The sequence below is a fragment of the Ambystoma mexicanum genome, chromosome 2q (assembly GCF_040938575.1).
Source record: "Ambystoma mexicanum isolate Mex_15411 chromosome 2q, UKY_AmexF1_1, whole genome shotgun sequence".
Classification (NCBI taxonomy): domain Eukaryota; kingdom Metazoa; phylum Chordata; class Amphibia; order Caudata; family Ambystomatidae; genus Ambystoma; species Ambystoma mexicanum.
The window spans coordinates 1,278,886,021-1,278,905,687 of record NC_090924.1 but is presented as its reverse complement, the minus strand read 5'-3'; the positions used below and the strand labels follow the sequence as shown (position 1 = coordinate 1,278,905,687).

Genomic DNA, 19,667 nt, shown 5'->3' with positions numbered 1-19,667 from the left:
TTCATTTCGAACATTGCCTCAGAAAGCAAACGGAAGAGACAACCCAGGTGTGTGGTGAATATACTGGGCGTGCCGACGCAGATCCTCATCGACACCGGAGCATCCGTATGCGTGCTGGCGGAGGAACATTATCTAAGACTCCCAGGCCCGCCGGCACTGGACAAGTCCATGGCAAAGATATTCACTTTTGGAGGAGACACCCCGTTGCCACTCAAGGGTGTATTCGTGTCACCGGTATCGAGAGGGGAAAACACCATCAAGGCAAAATTCTTTGTCACAAACGTTAGCCCTCACTCGCTACTCAGCTGCGCTGCATCGGAGGCCCTCAATTTGGTTCACTTTGCATATGGAGTATACCAGATTGACATCGAAACGCTGCTGGACAAGTTCTCGGGCATCTTCGAGGGAGTAGGGAAGCTGAAGGCACCCCCAGTACGCCTGCATATCGATGAGTCCATCAGACCGACAGCCCTCAATCACCGTAGGATTCCGTTCCACCTAAGGGAGAAGGTGGAGGAGGAACTCCGATCACTCGTGAATATGGACATTATTGAGAGAGTGGAGGGGCCGACACCCTGGGTGTCACCGATTGTGGTGGCTCCCAAGCCGAAACAGCCCGGGGCGGTGAGAATTTGCGTGGACATGCGCCTCCCAAACGCCGCAATCAAGAGGGAGAGGCACATTACTCCACCTCTAGATGACATTATCGGAGAGCTTCAGGGGGCAAGGGTATTTTCAAAGCTGGACCTACGAGCGGGCTACCATCAGCTTGAACTGCACCCGGACTCCAGATTCATAACAACCTTCACGACGCATGATGGCCTATACTAATTTAAACCCCTGAGCTTCGGTGTTTCGTCAGTTGCCGAAGTATTTCAGAACACCATCAGGGGGGCGTTGGCTGGCCTTAAAGGTGTATTGAACATGAGCAACGACATCTTAGTTTTCGCAGACTCGGAAAGAGAGCACATGAAGAGGCTGGAGAACACGCTCCAGAGGCTGAAGAATTTAGGGCTCACTCTACATCGACAAAAGTGCGAGTTCTTCAAGGACCGCATTGGTTTCTTCGGATTCATCTTCCATGCGGCCGGTGTATCACCTGACCCGGCCAAAGTCAAGGACATTAAGGAAGCCGCCCCCCACAATCCCCCACGGAAGTAAGGAGCTTCCTGGGGATGGTAACTTACTGCGGGCGTTTCATCAAAGGGTTGGCGTCGCTGGCAGAACCGCTCAGAGTGCTAACGAGGAACGACGCAGCGTGGCAATGGGGTGCCAGTGAACAAGAGGCATTCCAGACCCTGAAGAACGCCCTATCCGATGGGGACACCATGGCGTACTTCAACCCCAAGGTGGAATCGGAGGTGGTGGTCGATGCGAGTCCAGTGGGAGTAGGGACTGTGCTGCTGCAACCCGATGAACGCGGGGACATGCGTCCCATCGCCTATGCAAGTAAGGCCTTTTCTAACACGGAAATGAGATACGCAGATCGAACGGGAGGCGTTGGCCATCCTGTGGGGCTGTCGCCATTTCCGTTTATACTTCCTGGGCAAACCTGTCGTGGTGGTGACTGACAACAAGCCGCTACTGCCCATACTGGCAGGCGTGTCATCCAAGCCGCCCCCCAGGATCGAAAGGTGGATGCTGGCCCTGATGGAGTATGGGGTGAAACTAATTTATCGACCAGGAACGAACAACCCGGCCGACTACCTGTCGCGCCACCCCAGCAAGGAAAACTCCGTCACCGACATTGGGGCGAACGAATGCCACGGGCTGCTGTGTCAGGTGGTGAAGGGTCCCTTCCAATGGCACTCTCAAGAATTGCAATAGCGACGGAATGCTCCAATGACGAGGTCTTTAGCATCATCAAAACCGCCGTGAGGAGCGGTGATAGGGGGGAGGTACTGCGCAACAACTCGCACCGTCAAGCAGAGGCCCAGAGAGACCTCCAAGCACTCTGGAAAGTGAGAGATGAACTCTCCGTCTCAGACGATGGGCTAATACTTCGAGGGAGACAAATCGTCATCCCACGGGCACTGAGGACAAGGGTGCTCGAACTGGCCCACATTGGTCATCAGGGGGTTGTCAAAACGAAGGCGCGGCTGAGACCCAAAGTATGGTTCCCGGACTTGGAGGGGAGAGTGGAGAGCTTTGTGAGGAGATGTGTGGCATGCCAGGCGGCGGCCCCAGGAGACAGAGCCCCGCCGATAAGGTTGATGGAGCGCAGTAGCAAACCATGGGGGACTGTCCACGTGGACTTTGGCTCGACTGGTCGTGGCATGTACTTTCTGGTAGCAGTTGACCAATGGTCCAGGTACCCCGAAGTGGAAGTGGTAGAGTCGACGGCGACGGAGTTCGCGACGAAGGCGTTGGACAAAATGTTCGGCACACATGGATTCCCGGACCTACTGTGCTCAGACAACGGGCCGCCGTTCACGGGCAGCCAGTTCGCAACTTACCTCCGGGAAAGGGGGATCCGGCATCGCAGAGTGTCCCCACTCTGGCCGCGAGCCAACGGGGAGGCCGAGAGACTGATGCGGACTCTTAACAAGGTCCTAAGAATTTCCGCCAGTGGCGGTGAAGACCTGGAGAGAAAACTAGTGGAGTTTCTAAGAGAATACCGCACGACACCCCACCAGTCCACGAGAGTGGCTCCCGCCGAAGCACTGTTTGGACGATGCCCGAGGGGAATGCTACCGGAAGAGGAAGGCCGTCTGCCAGGGATAATCAACAATGAGGGAGTCCAGGAAGAACGGGCCAGGCGTAACGACAAAGAAAGTGAACGGAGGGGTCTGCAGGAAAAGGAGGTGCGAGTAGGGGAGACAGTGCTGGTCAGAAACCGGCACCCTGAAGGGAAGCTGTCCCTGCCATTTGAGCCGCGCCCGTGGAAGGTAACGCATGTGAAAGGCATGATGGTGACGGCAGCCTGCGACCGAGGAACAGTCACGCGCAACCGATCGTTCTTCAAAAGACTCGAAATGCCTGCTGAGAACGGGGCTCCGGAGGAATCCGTGGGTCGGGAGGAGCCACCTGGAGATCAGGAGGGTGAGCAGAACAGGGACCCCACTGGCTCTGAACGGGAGTGTGCCACTCCGCCCACCACCTCGCCAAGGTACCCGGTCCGCCGGGAGCGGAGGCTACCAGGGCATCTCGAGGACTACGTCCTGGACTCAGGTGACTGAACTGAGAAAGTGAGGCGAGACTTCAAGTTGTTAATGCGACCGCCCACATGGTCACCAGTTGTGCAGGGGTGTGCACACCCCGAAGGTTTACACTGTTTTGGTTAAAGTTGAAAAGGGATGTGACGTCCCAGGTTGTTGTAGCGCGCATGCGCGGGCCTCGTTGTGGACCCGCACATGCGCAGTCAGAATAAACTGCGTCCGTGCGGCAGTTGCCGCCGGGACGCGTAGCAAGCAACATCGCGTCCCGTGTCCTCCTTACATGAGTGCGTGAGCGTATGCATGTGAGGGCCGCGGGGCCATATGTAACAATGGCAAAACCCTGATCTGAACAGTTCGGTCAAAAGGCATATGTGAACACAACAATTAACAATCCCAAAAGCGAAACTGAAGGGCAGAATACATTATTTATTTGTATTGCATTAACCTCTTAAGTGCCAGGCTATTATTGAAGTCTATGTAAAAAGGACGAGTATACTCGTCCTTGGCACGTTTAAAGCCGTCACGTAGATGATTTGAGGAATTCTATGAGGGATAGTAAAGGAGATGGAAGGGAGCAGATGTGATAAATATGGAGTGCTCCCTGTTTAAAAGATTAGGGACTTTAGGGTCGGTAGAAAAGGTTCTTTTTAACACTTGTCAGTACTGCATGAACTGATAGATACTGGGTAATTAGCCATGCGGAAGGTGACACACGCTACAAGCTTTACATAGATGTTTTACCCTTCAGAAAGGTGTAAAGCAATCCAGTAAACATTCTTATAGAAATGGCTATAGAATTAGCGATTTGAACCAATATTTAAAAAAGCTTTTTATTCTAAATGTAAAGAATGAGTTAACCATATTTGTAGTTTCGCCTTATTGAATAATGACAATATATTTGATTTGTACAGGCTCTTCAGAAAACCTACCAGAAAATATTGCGGGAGAGAGAGAGTGCTGTTGAAGCCAAATACCAAGCAATGGAACGAGCGGCAACATTCGAGCATGATCGAGACAAAGTGAAAAGACAGTTCAAGGTGATTTTTCCTCTGCAAGTGTCTGTCACCAATTACTGTGCGTTTATTGGCACCGTTAACAAACAGTGCGAGTCTATCTAAAAGGTCAAAATCGTATTACTTTTGTATGCTCTCTTTAAATTGAAAAAACACTGTACTCCATCCTAAAATGTGTACAACTCTTCAGTCTAATTTCAGGAGATGTATTCATGAGGCACCACATACCCAGCTACAGCACTAAGGTGCAGGAGTCAGATGGCGGTGGACAGGCCACAGACCTACAGGGTAATTCATGGAATTAATGTGCGCTGAAAAGAGGAGCGCAAGCGTGAAAATCGCAGCCCACATGTGCTAAAGCCGCGCACTGAGCCGTTTGTCGATTCAGGGAATGCGCTGCGCGTGGCTTACCTGAGATGTGCGCTGAATCGGTGTGTGGAGCACACGTCATTGCGACATCCCGAAGGCTGTGCGCGAGATGGCCAGTGAAGGCGCACACAGGACAGCGCACACACCTAAAAAGGGGGCAGAACACGTGGAATGGGGAACAACACGTGAAAATGTGGGCGTTACGGCGGAAGTACCGCTGCTAAATCCTCGCAATGCCCACACGCGCTCTAACAACACGTATTCATGAAATCGAACAGGGGAAACCCGTGCGTCACAAAAGACATACTTATCCGGAAACGTGTACGCCAGCAGGAAGCAGACGTAAGCAGCCCCACGTAGCATAAAAGTGTGCGCAAACTACAAAGAAGCTCATACGCTACGATGAATATACCGTTCCTCGCAGCAGTAGTCGTGGGTCACCGCAGGAGGAAGAGGTTAGCCAGGCCCTGCATTTTATTACCCAGGACCAGCCTTTTTGTGATGCCTGATGACCAGGTCTATGGGAGGTACAGGTTTTCCACCCCAAATCATCCTAGAACTGGTTGCTAAGTGGGGGGGGATCACCTCACATCACCCACCCTGTGCTCTCAAGCACTGAGCCCCTTGGAAAAGGTACTCGATGTACTGCTTTTCTTGGCTACTGGGTCATTTCAGCGGACAAGTGCCATAGTTGGGGGAGTCTCACAGGCCACGCAGTCACGCTGCCTACACCAGGTGTTGGCGATCATGTCTCCACACCCCTCAGTCCGCAGGCACATATACATACCGGGAACACCCGCAGAAAGGCAGGCCGTGGTCCAGGACTTTTTACGGGGTGGCACACCTCCCCAAAGTGCTAGGTGCCATTGATTGCACCTATGTGGCTCTATGTGCTCCTAGGGCAACTGAGCACATCTATCGAAACCGCAAGCACTGGCATTCCATCAACGTGCAGGTTGTATGTGATGCCAAGGGAATCATCACCTCTGTGTATGCCAACTATCATGATAGTTTTATATTCAGAATGTCACATGCGTGGATGTTGAGGAAAAAAAAAACCTCCATGGGCTCATGGCCTGCACAGCTACCCGATAGTGGGAGAACTGCCGTCGCTGTCGTCACCCTCTGGTGGTAAATTAGAAGGTGTGCGTGGTATGGGAGGCAGACCACGCAAAGCCCTGGCATGCTCCTCCATGGCAGCAAGCATGCGGGTCTGAAAGGTTTGGTTCTGCAGGATGATGGTCTGGAGATCCCCATGCAGCACCTCACGAGTAGTACGGACTTCTGCCTGCAAGGCCTCACATGATGCCCGGATCTCCTCACGGGTTGCCTGGAGCTCAGCTGAGATTGTGCGCAATAGCTGCTCCAGCTGCTGTTCTGACCTTGTTATCTGGGACACCTCAAGTGCACCCAGAGTATCTCTGAGGGACCTGTGTTCTAACCTCAGGGCATCCCTGTGGGCCTGTGACTCTGCAGATATGGCTGTGTGCAGAGTCTCCAGTTCAGCCCGTTGGTCCCTGTTAGACGCCAACATGTCCTCCCTGTGTGAGCGGCACGTGGACTCCGTTGCCTGCTGCTGGAGCTCCACCTGCCTTTCTAGGGGGATAATGGAAGTGGCCACCCTATCCACGGCCTGAGCCATCATCTCACACGATGACCCCTGTTGTGCTGCAATAGTATACATGGAGTTCTCCCACACAGTATTGCCTGGTGGTGCACGGCCACTGCGTTGGCGGACACCACACCTGTTTGGGCCAAGGTGATGTGCACCTTGCTGTGCTGGCACTGCCTGAGGCTGCAGGACTGCATTCCTCCTTTGATCTGCTGGCCCGGGAACAGGAGCAAATATAGTGGATGTGACCCTGCATCCGTAACCGCCACAGGCGGACATTCCAACACTAAATGGCCCATTGAGGAGTCTACCCCCAGTGCAGGTGCGTTGGACAGAACAGCATCCCTGCTAGAAACGCTCACTTGTGACGGGACATTTGTCTCAATGTCTGATTCAGCACCTGAGGCATAGAGGTCATCAGAGGTGTACCCAGAGACACCCGTGGACAGGATGGTCTGTAGGACTAATGGATTTTCATGCACCACCACCCCACGTCCTCCACTGGTGCCTGGTTGGAGCTCTGAGTTCTCCTGCCCCTGCGCCATCAACTCCTGCTCAACAGCATCTAGTGCCTCATCACCTGCACAAAAATAAAACAAAAGTAATGAAGAGCGGCATGAATAGCATAGCCGACGCACATAGGCATCACAATCTACATATCGAATACATTAATATCACACATGACACTAACTCTGGCATGCATGCACTGGCAATGAAGTGGAAGGCGACCCTAAAAGCAGACACTGAGGACTCCAAAATGGAAAAGCAACACATGTGCTGCATGGTGCATAGCACCTGCATCACACATTAGCCTGTGAGTGGCATGGACAATCCACAAACATGACACATGCCAGCACACAGATGGCACGTAGAATAGCCGTAGCAGAATTGACAAGGACACCCAGATGGTAGTAAATCAGTACTGTCCCCCCATCCATGTGAGACGCACATCATGAAATAGAACATGCAAAAGAGTGTGACAACACACACCTGTCACACGCTGCAACAAAGCCAGTGTTTGCAAATACAGTGATGGTAGGCACATGGATACATCAATGGTAGGTCACTTGGACATGACACAAGTCAATTGTCATGTCGAACATTCAAACGGGGCTCCGAAGTGATCGTGTGCAGTGCATGTCTAGGTGCACAAAGGTCAATCAGCCTGATTGATGAAATCATTCCCATAAAAAGTTAACAAATGTGGGGTATTGTGGGGTGAAATCTGTCTGAAGTATGGTGAATTTGGGGCAGAACGGCACAAAAATGTGTGTTTATCATGCAAATGATTCCATCAATCAGGCAAAATGAAAAGAAAAACAGTATTAACAATGTTGTGGCATGATGCCAGTTGAAGGGCAAGTGCAGTCACCAGGTGCAAAGTGTTTTCTGCGGTCAGTAGGGATACTGTGAAACCCAAACCCAAGGGCAGGGGATGGTTTGGAGGCACCACATGGGTGACCTATAGCAGTCATGACTACACAGCCTGACCTGGCACTCAATCAGAACACATCACCCAAGCAACACACATGCATGGCCACTCACCGGACATTGCCTCAAGATCTGGTAGGTCTCCCACGCCTTGGATCTGATCCTCTGTGATGAACCCTCCAGCGATTGCCTCATGTTCTGTGAGTTCATCCTCCTCTGGAGGAGACCCACTGCCAGTCACCAGAGTAGAGGCATAATTGGAAGCCAGCTTGTTTTTTGCTCAGCGTTTGAGGTCATTCCACCGCTTTGAGCAATCAGCTGTGCGCTTCACAAATCCAAGGGAACTAATCTGGTCCGCGATGCACTACCAGTGGGCCCTACGTTGAGCAGTCGTAGTCTTGCACTCTGCAGTCACCAGCATGTTGCGGCCATGGGCCGACATATAGCCCACAAGTGCGTCTAGTTCCACATCATTGAAACTCTGCTTCCTTGACGTGCCGGAGGGGCGAGCCGTGTCTGGGGTCCCAGCCTGTTCCGCAAGAGCACGCTTCTTCCTCGTGAGAGGTGGTGCGGACCCTGAGTGGCTTATGCCGCTCTGGTTGGTAGGGGCTGAAGCGCAGGTGGACTGGGCACTGGAAGCAGGCAATGGCACGATGACCAAAGGTCTCACTGCAGGCATTGGCTGCTGGGTGCTGTTGCCAGGACCAAGCAGCACAACTGCCTTGGTGTGATGGTCTGAGACCAAGACTGTCCCGGTTGGGTGACTCAGAGCTGGGGTGGATTGAGCTGCAGCGGCCCTGCAGCCTCCTCACCCTGGCTACTTGGGGCAGCAGATGACATTGCTGCCCCAGATCCATGTGGCCTGAGATGAGTCATGGAAAACTGCCTATAGCTGTTAATAAAGAAAATTGCATAACCTTGGTGCTCAGGACTTGTTTGTAAGCAAAAAAAGCTTATTCTTAAAAACAAAAGCTGTGTTGACAAGTGTCATGGCACTGCTTTCTGCCAGAGAGCCCATAGAATACAAATCTCCATTTGCTGTTACACTCGTGTAGAAGGGAAATAAAGACGGAAAGAGAACCAAGTTTTATTGTAATTAAGTTGGTCCTAGAGAGTAGGCGCTGCAATGTTTACAGTAAAGGCATGTTACTCCAAGCAGTGTCTGGTAAGTGAGCAATGCATAGGTATATACGTTGTGATGAGGTCCACTGTCTAGTGCCGGGGACCTGTAAGCTTATAACTGATGGGGGTTGCGTGCCACCCCAAGATAATGGGTGTTCGGTCTGCGGATGGCTTGAGGTGGGGGAAATGACATTAACTCTGACCATTCAGATGGTACGGGACAGTCCCAGTGCCTTAACAAAGTCAATCTTTGGGTCTAGACCCTCCAAAACCTACCATTCCACTAGAGCAGTTTAATACCAGAAGGCCGCCTCCTCCCGAAACATCTGTTCAGACGCTGCAGGCTAATGACGAGGCACAGCCTCTCCAATTGAAAGAGCCCGCAGCTCTGTTTAAACAAAGCTCCAGTTTCATTGTAGGAAAAGATGTTTGATTTACTAGACACCAGTAGCATATATTATACCATTACTAAATTGTCCAAAACATCAGTGAAGCAATTAGAAATATTTTAAAGTGAAGGACCTCCCTTTGAAATGTACAGACTGGGCCACTTCTTTCCAGAGGTCGCAATGTCCTTAGAATCTGCCTCTAGCAGGTGAGACCTTTGGAGAAAGACCTTTTGGAACAATACAATGTTGCATTTGTTAGCTCCTGTTTTGAATATAATCCTCCAAAAAAGTTATTGGACAACATTACATGGTCTTGGTATACTTCTCAATCCCAGGTGTCCTACTGATTCTGTGGCCTTGCGGCTTGCCCACGTGTCAGCTGGGTAGAATGAATGAAGAGAGACTCATTTGTTTTTGTTTGGTTATAAAAAAAGAAATAATTTTGTTTTGGTTAATGCACATAGATTAAATCTCAAAATGTTCGCTTTTCTTCTGGATTCTAGTGGAGTTCTTTTACAATAAATCATATGATGGTATTACCTAATGAAGAACGCTATGTCTTATAAGCATCTAAGAAAGACTCAGTGTCCGAGGACTAGACGAAGTAGTAGCAACACATCCTGTTCAATAATATGTTCTTAGTCAAAAACACTTAAATCCCTTCATTAAAACAGCTTATGGAACATAGCTATTCAGGGGCAATGAATGCATAAATCCTTCATCGGCTTCCCGCTATGGTCTAATTCCATCTTGTTCCTGGCATAGGATCCGTCTACTCTTTGGGTCCTGAAAAGTGGCTTGGAGGTTGACAAGGTCACGCTGGGCTTCCTATAGACCCGGGTTGACGGCGTCACGATCCACGGTCACACGTAATCACATGTCTCCGAAAGCCAGCACTGCGGCGTCAACGCCATATCCAGGGAACACCGTATCCAAGGAAAACATAAAAGTGGAAGCAACGGCTGATACGGCGCTTCGGATTGGTGTGTGTGTGTGTGTGTGTGTGTCTGTGTCTGTGTCTGTGTGTGTGTGTGTGTGTGTGTCTGTGTCCTGAATCTCTCTGCCTGTTGTTCTCCCTGATACGCCGTTAGGCTGTCTTGTTATTTGGATTCCTGTTACCGACCCTGCTTATGAACTCTTGCCTCTGCTCTTGGTTCCGTTCTGCTCATTTGATTGTCCTTCTTGGTTATGACCACTGCCCGCTAATCGGACTATTCTTCTGCCGTTTGATTCTGCATCTGACGCCGCCCGCTCTGTGGCGACCCAGGCTCACCAATTGGGCTGTCCTCCTGCTGATTGATTCTACTTCTGATGCTGCTCGCTCAGTGACTAACTCGGATTGCCTTACGGATTTGCTTTCTCTTTTCGATTTCACTTTGCTACCTTGCCAGCTTGAGTTTGAATTGGTCTGCCCCTGGATACCTCACCACTGCTGGATCCTGCTCTCTGTTCTATCCTTGGTGGCTGTGGCAACTATCAGAATGTTCCCTACTCCCGTCCCCTACCGATTTACCTCCTCCCTCCTGGCACTTCCTCTCCAGTATTCCAACGTGCTACATCCAGCACTAGAACTGTGGACGCTTGTTACGCTCACCTGGTATCCACAGGGATGCCACCCAGCCGGGTTACTCGCTGGTATGCTTCTCAGCTTTGCCCTGATGTGGTCTGCGGGGAGGGTTCTGCCTGAAAATACAGGAGGACTGTGTTCAAGACTGACCAACTGGGGTAAGTATCCTCCCTCCACCCCATGTATGCTTTCAGTCCCTCTGGCGCCCTCTCCTCACCTTGTGGTAGAATTCACTTGAAAGGCGTGCTCTCCGTCCTGCCTTCTTTGCAGGGGCGCGTTTTCTTTCATGGGCGAGTGCGATCCAGTTACTTCACTGACGCCGGCCCGTTTGATATTGTTCAGGTAGGTCTTATTGCTGTTCTTTAGTTTTGTTGCTATCCTGCATGCCTTTCTTTGTTTAAAATGTCTCTTTTTTTCTCCCTTAGGTATGCAGAGCTTCAGCGCGGAGAACTGGCTTGGTTGAGCCCCGCTGGTAAATGATGGCGCATTAAGAGCGCTATGATGCGGTAAGTAAGCGCTATGTGCAGCGCTGCAAAGTCTTGCCTTTGCTAACCTGTGTTTTCCTTCCTTGTAGGTCGCAGTGTTCTTCAGCAGGAGTGGAATGTCCGGAGTGGTGCCAGCCGAGAGGCGACCAGCCAGGTAAGCCTTTTGAGCAGTTCGTAATTTGTAAATGTCTCTACAGCTTTCTTTAATGTTGGCTCTATCTTCCTCTTTCAGGTCGTTCTGTCCGGGAGGCGTGCAGATTCGAGGAAGCTGTTCTCAGTAGCTGCGAGTGTTTAAAGATGAAGACTGCAGGTAAGATGCTGCTGCTAATGATGTTCCTTTTGTCTCCTTGCAGGTTCTGCTTCTCCGAGGTTCGAGGGAATAGATGGACACGGTGAGCGTCACGTTGCAAGCTGCAAAGTAACACGAAGCATGTTCTGCAGTCAGGGTGTGGTTTATATAGCCCAGGTAAAGTAGTACCAGGGAAAGTAGTTCCAGGCCTGCCATACCCAAAACACTAGACCGCATAGCTTGGTTCTTAGGGAACCAAGCTATGTGGATGCCTCCATGTTGGCTGACAATACAATAAAGTAGTTCCCAAGCACATTGTTGTTCATGGTGTATGAGCCTGGTGCCATAGGCGCCAGGACTGGCCCCATGAGGGCTTTTGAAGAGGATGCCAGGCTCTAGAGGCCCGAGTCCTGACTCCACCTGGCCAATGGTTTTGCCCAAGGGGGTTTTGGGCGAGGGTCATGACAACGCCATGCTGAATCTACAGTGCCGCAACCTGACTCTAATGTGTCCCTCGTGCCGCCCGGGCCTAGCTCCTGTACTAACTTACCTTCCCAGTTGTCTTACCCCTTGCTCCTCCAGCAGCTCCTTCTCCTGGGATACAGACCTCCTGGACAGCACAGACACTGCAATACGTGACAAGTCCCAAGGCTAGGATCTTACTCGGTGCTACTCTGAGGATTACAGGCTCCTTTTGATCAGGTTAGTAATCTGTTGCTCATTGGTTTTCCATGCCTGTAGATCTTGACTGTTCTTGAAACACTTTCCTGATTGGGGGTCTTTCTTGTTCCAGCCTGGTGTCCCTGTTAGACTCTCACCCTTTCAAGTGATTTGCTCATCTGACCCTGTTCTATCTTAGGGCAGTAGGGTGTATCATTGGGAAGGTCTCCCTCTTGGTGAGGAGACCGGGCCTTCTGGGCCCAGGTTCATTCCAAGGCGAAATCCCTGGCGCTGAGTCCCTGAGTTTCTAACTCCTTGTAGATGGTAAAGATTTCCTTACAGTTGGATTTGGCATTGGCAAGTCTTGTATTGAATCAGTTAGCTTTAGCGTGCATAATCGCTTTTTTATATTCATTGGAGAGTTTGTTGAATTCGACTTTGTCTGAGGCTTGTTGGTTGGTTTGCCACTTACATAGGGCTGGGCGTTTTTTACGGCGCAGGGCCATGAGTTTGGGAATAAACCAGGTGTTGGCGTGTTTGGTGGGCTTTGCTTTGCAGGCGGTTAGCAGAGCAATGGTTTCTATGGTTTCAGAGAGAATATGCAAGTACATTTGGGTCTCTGGAGAAAGGGACCATTAGAGCAGGGATACTGAGGTAGGGGCTAATCCCTCTTTAGTGAGAAGGCGTGTGCTTCTGGTGGTGGAGGAGGGGAGAGGCATGGAGAGAGGTTTCTGGACTTTGGATGGGGAGAGGGTGAATAGGATGAAGTGGTGTTCAGTCCATGGGAGGGGAGAGTTGGCCGTAACAGTAGGTGAGCAGTTGTGGTGAGCTATGCAGTTGGTGGTGCGACCTTCGCTGTGAGTTGGATCGGATATGGAGTGTGAGAAGCCTAGTGTTTCCAGCGCCTTTGCTAGGGATTTAGCTGGTGTGTCATTGGGATCATGTAGTCCTAGGTTGAGATCGCCTGCTAGAATAACCTTGGAGGATTTATTTAGGTTGTCTGAGAGGAGGTGTGTGATGGTGGAGTGTAAGTCAGCAAGTGGGCCAGGGGGGCGGTAGACCATGTGCAGTGTGATGATGCAGTTATGTGAGGTGGTGAGTTTGAGGGTTAGGAGGTCGCAGTTACTTGTGATAAGTTGGTCAATCTTTCTGATAGCGATGGGAGTCTCTGGCTATGAGGGCTATCCAGCCTCCTTTAGAAAGAGGACGGTCTTAACGAAAGATGGTGTAACCTGTGAGGAGTGCAAGAGCAAGGGCAGGGCCAGATACTTCATATAGCCAGGTTTCTGTCACCGCACAGAGGTCAAGGTTATGGGTGATGATCATGTCGTTTATATCTACATCATGGGCTGGGATGGAGCATGCGTTGATGAGGGCACAATGAAGGGAGGAGAGGTGGGGAGGATAAGGTGGGGCGCTAGAGTGGACAGCGGTGGTGACTGGACTGATACCCGTAAGCAGGGTATTAGGCAGAGTAGGTGAGGTGGTATTATTTGTGCATGTGGAGGCAGCAGTATCATTGCATGCAGCCATGGTGGATGCAGTATTTGGCATGGAGGTTGGAGGCCCTGAGGCATCAGCAGCATCAGTAATGGTGCGGGTAGTGGGCAAGGTGCACTTGGTGATGGCATTGGAACAAGTTGCATCACCAGTTATTTTAAATATGGGCACATGATGTGGCAAGGATGCTGGGGGGCATGTGGCAATAGCATCACAGTTAGTAATGTGAATACTAGGCATGGTAGGCTTGGTAGTGGCCTTAGTGCCCTAGTGGATTATGGAAGTTGTAGGCTTCTTGAATGTCAGATAGTCAGCAGAGACAAGCAGTTTGGGGGCCTGCGTGTGCGTGAAGAAGGGAGCAAATAGATCTTCAGTGTCTGATTGCTGCTGATGGAATGGAGTCCGAAGCGGCAAGGGATGGTTTTCTTTCCAAGAGCATGGCATGTTTCATCCATGGTAAAGTGCTGACATGTGAAGGTAGGTGCCTTTTGGTAGAGAGGAGTCAAGGACTATAAGCAACCCTGCCTATGTCTGTTACAGCACGTGCTACCCTTATTACCCTTGTTAGTATTTTGTTGGACATTCATTTTGTCAATGACCACAATATTTTTGTGAAAAATGTAAGTGTATGATATTGGGCAAGGCAAGCTTTGTAAATGGTTGTTGTTTTTTCGCCATTGTTAGGGAGAATTCTCTGTTTAGGCTGAATTTCCCTACCTAGTGAGTCCCCCAGCAGCTTTGCGGGATTTCTGGGGTTTAATTTTTTTCTCCTGTCAAGAGTGAGACTCTTTTACCCTCACTCTTGGACATGTTGAAGTGTGTTTTCTTGGTTAAACCTTGTGTTGAATGGGCTATGGGGTCTCTTACTCCATAGGGCCTCATGTATTTTTGTGATGTGGGTCACACAGCACCCTCTGTGCCGTGACCCAGGGGTGTCCTAGGGACTCCCCAACATAGACTCCATACCCTGGGACTGACTACTGTCTCCCAGGGCATGTAAAGTCACCAAAGACTTTGCTAGTCTTGAATCCTGAACAGAACCAGTACAAACCATCATATTGTGGACGTACTGGCTGGGGCAATTCGATTGCCCCAGGGTCTGTTAGTCGAGGGGGCACGTCTCCGTCCCCCCTGATCGAGTTTTGGCTGGTGGCAGTGGAAACTACTTTTTATATTCGACCGCGAATATTTCCCTATGGGATTTCCCATTGTTTTAGGCTAACACATTTAATTATTTATTTACGGTAGCCTTAAACATACCGCCGGTTTATATATTTATTTTTATAACTCCGGTTGGGACTTTTTGCCAAAACTTGATTCTAAAATGGCGTTGGTGTTCGCCTCTGTAACTCTGACCCAAAGTGGAGCCCTTTGTTCCACTTTTGGCGGGCTTCTCCACAGAAGCCCTCCAAAGTGGTGCCACTCTGTCTGGGGTACTTAGGAGGGGTGGAGGGGGATTTAGGCACCCTGGACTGAGTTACCTTGGTAACTCAAGTCGCACTCCGTCCTGATTGGCCCAAGTGGTGAGCCGCCCGGCTCACCACTTAGCATGGTTGAGTGACAGCTAGGCTGGGTGAATGGGGGTTTGCTGCATAAAAGCAGGGCTTTGGGGACTGGGACTTCAGAAGTCGCCACAGGACCAAGAATCCGACGAGGGAAGAGCTGAGCCGACCTGCTTCGACGACACCACCCGGTGGAGCCCTGCTGAACCGTCTCACCACTTTTTCCCGACGACCGAGGAGAACTCTTAACGGAGTGGCTCCTTCCCTTGACTGGTGGGGACAACCAGTTTTCGCCTTCTTTCCGTTCTTTGAGGTATCTCGTGGCCGCCTTGCCTGTGCCAAGCACCCCGGCAACCGGAATACCACACTTTACCCCCATACCGCGAAAGTCGGCACCAACCCTTTAACCGGAGGACTCCGCGGCTGGTTTCTTCCCGGGCAGTGCAACGACCCTCTTCTTCTGCTCTTCAGCGAGAACTTCTTCTCCCCTGACCGACGTCGAGCCCTGCTGCCACTGCCTGGAACAACTGCCACCGCTGGAGGATCCTTTCCGCTTAAGGTACTGTGTTCTGCCTGGCTTCCCTTGCTACCGACTGTACGGGGTAGATTTAGTCCCCGGCTTTCGAACCTGGGAGTGCCTGGGACACTTTGGCTAAACTTTCTGAGCCACTCTAACCTCTTTTTGACTCTTTGCAAGACTTTGAATCTCTAACTAACAGTGTGATCTTGGGCACATTTTCGCTCCGGCTACTCTAAGAGTGGGCCCTGCCTAGTGACTTTTGCTCACCTGTGACTTTATTCTTCTTTAAGCCTATTGCAAGTGCTCTGGACCTTAGAGTGGTGTGTCTAACCCATTTCTGCTTTTTCTCTCCCTTTCTTGGAAACTACTAGAGTGTCATCTAACGTTAAGCACTCACCTCTGTTTTAATTAAGTGGTGTTTACTTAGAGTTGTCTAGATAGGAGAAAGGATTGAATCTACTTTCATTATAACTGTGTTGAAGTGCTTTTACTATATTTTTGCTAGAGTGTTTTTAACTTATGTGTATTTTAAATAAATAACTATATACTTTTGAAACCAAGCTCTGGTCAGTGTTTGCTTGTGCTATTGTGTTTTGGTACATATTGTGTATACTTTACATACTGCCTAACTCTTCTTGAGAGAAGTCTGACTGCTCAGCCACAGCTACCAGGTAAATCTGGGTGGTACAGACTGCTACCAAAGGGGTTTACTGCTCTACCTGTAGTCTTAAATCTTTTGCAGTGTTCCCCAAGGGAACTGCACAGGTTTCTGCCTAACACTGGTGTACAGCGGTGGGATTTGTATTGAGTATACATTTTATTGTGCTTTAGATACCTTAGTGCAACTAACCACAAAGCTTAGCACTGAAAAAGTAAAACCTCTAACATGTCAGTTATAGAAAGCTATAGTCAAGAGTCCCTTGCAGCCAAAACTGCTGATTGTTTAAGAGTGCTCTGTAAACATAAGGATCTCCTGACTAAGGGCAAGAAAATGGAGCTGATTGAAAGATTGTTAGCTAACCAAAGTCTGGGTGATGGTTCAGAGGAACCTACCACTCCAGCGACTGTAGATGACAGTGTTGAAGTTAACATGGAGCAAAATGTTGATGTTTCTGAGGAAGAGTCAGAAGAGGAGGGTGAGGCTGTTGTAACTGTCCCCCCTAAGCCTCTGCCTGCTCTACCTGCTGTACCTACTGGACCTTTACCAGGTCCCACATTTAGTCCTCAGTACTTTGAACTGGAGAAAATGAAGCTAGAATTGGAGTATAAGAAACTTAATGCTCAAACTGACAAAGAACTAAGGCTAAGGGAAATGGAGCTCAAGTATGACTTAGAAATGAAGAAATTATCTGTTGAGAATGTTTCTCTCTCTGGCTCCTCTAGAAGTTCCAGTCCTAAAAGACCCCGGATGCCTAAAGAATTGGTTGGTATGTATGAGCCTAAGTTGGATGTGTTGGATTGGTTGTCTCTGTTTGAATATAATCATGGGCTCCAGAACATCACAGGAAATGACTTACTCACCTGGTTGTTCTCTAGGCTTCCCCCTGTTGCAACTGATGTGGTAATGGAGATGGGGGAGGAGGATAGGAAGGACTATGAATGTGTGAAACTAGCTTTGATAGCTAGGTTTGGGAAGACCCCTTCCCAGTATCTTAAGAGGTTTAGGAGCCTCAAAAAGCATGATGGTACCCCTTGGGCTACCTGGGTGAGTGAATGTTTGAAAAACTTAGAGGGATGGATTAAGGGTTACAAGGTGAACACTTATGAGGGGATGAGAAATCTCTTTATGTTGGAGTCAATTTATGATGCCTGCTCTCCTGAGCTCAGACAGCACTTGGCTGATTCACAGGAATTGGATCCTAGGAAGCTAGCTAAGGCTGCTGACTTGTGGGTTGCCAACAGGGCCACTCACAAGGATTCTGGGGTAACTCAGAAGAAGGATGGGGAGAAACAGCCTAAAAAGGACCCCAAAGAGAATTCTAATACCTCCCATACCCAAGAGGGCCACAAACAACCAAATAACCAGGGTAAGCCCCAGGGTAAACCGAATCAGGCTAGTGTACCTTCTGGCCACAAGCCAGAAGGAGGTCAGAGCAAGCCACCCTTCCAGAGAGCATTTGGACAATGCTATGTCTGTCAGGGTACTGACCATATCAAAGGAGATCCCAAGTGCAAGGGTAAACCTGCAGGGATCAGCACAGTCTCCTTAGCCTTCACTCCTGAGGATGAAGTACCGATGGCTAGTGCCCACTTTGAACTCTTTGCTGAAGAACCCTTGGGTCTTCAAGCAACTGTAAACTTAGAGCCTATGGGTCTGGTTAGTCCCCAGAATAGGGTTGTGTATAACTCCCTACCTGTTAACTCTAAGGTGTATTATGTGGACAGTGTTCTTGTCAATGGCCAGGATACTCCTGCCAGGAGAGACACTGGGGCCAGCAGAACAGTAGTGGATGAAAGCTTCTTTCAACCTGAGGATGTGGCCAAAGCACCCAAAGGTCCCACTAAGATGTCTGGAGGCCCTGTCCAAATGGTTCCTATTCTACCAGCCCTCATTCAGTGTAACAACATGACAGTGAGGATCCCTGTCAGTGTTCAGACTGAGGTACCTGGGAAGGTCCTGTTGGGGAATGACCTAAGAACTCTAGGAGTAGTGTCACATACCCCCAGGCCTCCCAGTATGGAGAAGCAGAACTTAACCAAATTGGCTAGACAGGCTACCTTGAAGGACCCTTCTAAGCCTGTGGGACCCTCTACTGAGAACCCCACTACAAGCCCTGGTGTTAGTAAGTTGACCTCTAACCCAGGCACATTTCAGGATAGTATGCTAGGAACATGGGTGCCCCAACCAAGCTCCATCATTGTTCCCCTAGTCTCAGAGTCTCTGACTCCCCCTGCTTCTGAGGAAGAGGTGGATAGACCAACTAGGCCCCTGTCTGGACCTGAGAGAACTGGTAATTCTCAGTGCTGGTGGAAAACCAGAAAAGAAAAGTCTAAGGCCAAAAACCTTCAGACTGTTGGACCTTCTACTGAAGACCCCAACTCAAATCCTAATGTTAGGGGGGAAACTCCTAAAATAGGTAAGGGTAGATCTAAGAGGAAGGGGAAGCAGGTGCAGTGCCTAACCCCAACCCCTCCAACCAAGAGGCCTAAGACCCAACCTGCTCCCACAAGAGAGGTGGTGAGGAACCTTGGAGGCCCCTCTAGATCTCAGGGAATCCTTTATAAGGACCCCTTGAAAAAGCCTAACATAGGTTCAGAAGTTGTACCAACTTCTGAGGGACTGGTCAACCAGATCCCCTATAACAAAAAGACTGATGTTCCTCAAAGGGTCTGTAGGTCCGTTAGCTTGCAAAAGAAAACCTTTGAGTTCTCCATTGAACATAGGTCAAGGTGTCACCATCAAAATGCTGATGGACTCTCTAGGATGTATATCATCGACTAGAGGTATGAGGTTCATCCAGGAGTGGATTAAATCCTCCTGTCCCTTAGTCTGGGGGGGGCGAGTGTTAGGGAGAATTCTCTGTTTAGGCTGAATTTCCCTACCTAGTGAGTCCCCCAGCAGCTTTGCGGGATTTCTGGGGTTTAATTTTTTTCTCCTGTCAAGAGTGAGACTCTTTTACCCTCACTCTTGGACATGTTGAAGTGTGTTTTCTTGGTTAAACCTTGTGTTGAATGGGCTATGGGGTCTCTTACTCCATAGGGCCTCATGTATTTTTGTGATGTGGGTCACACAGCACCCTCTGTGCCGTGACCCAGGGGTGTCCTAGGGACTCCCCAACATAGACTCCATACCCTGGGACTGACTACTGTCTCCCAGGGCATGTAAAGTCACCAAAGACTTTGCTAGTCTTGAATCCTGAACAGAACCAGTACAAACCATCATATTGTGGACGTACTGGCTGGGGCAATTCGATTGCCCCAGGGTCTGTTAGTCGAGGGGGCACGTCTCCGTCCCCCCTGATCGAGTTTTGGCTGGTGGCAGTGGAAACTACTTTTTATATTCGACCGCGAATATTTCCCTATGGGATTTCCCATTGTTTTAGGCTAACA

The 19,667-nt window shown here is 49.9% G+C and overlaps 1 protein-coding gene across 1 annotated transcript in view; it reads left to right on the top strand.

Moving 5' to 3' along the window:
- The window catches only part of NPHP3 (nephrocystin 3), a 1,212,810-nt gene that overhangs the window by 115,800 nt on the left and 1,077,343 nt on the right, over positions 1-19,667 (top strand). Inside the window, exon 3 of the mRNA XM_069648695.1 lies at positions 4,070-4,195. Within this exon, the coding sequence (XP_069504796.1) occupies positions 4,070-4,195 (126 nt within the window). The remainder of the gene's footprint in view (positions 1-4,069; positions 4,196-19,667) is intronic.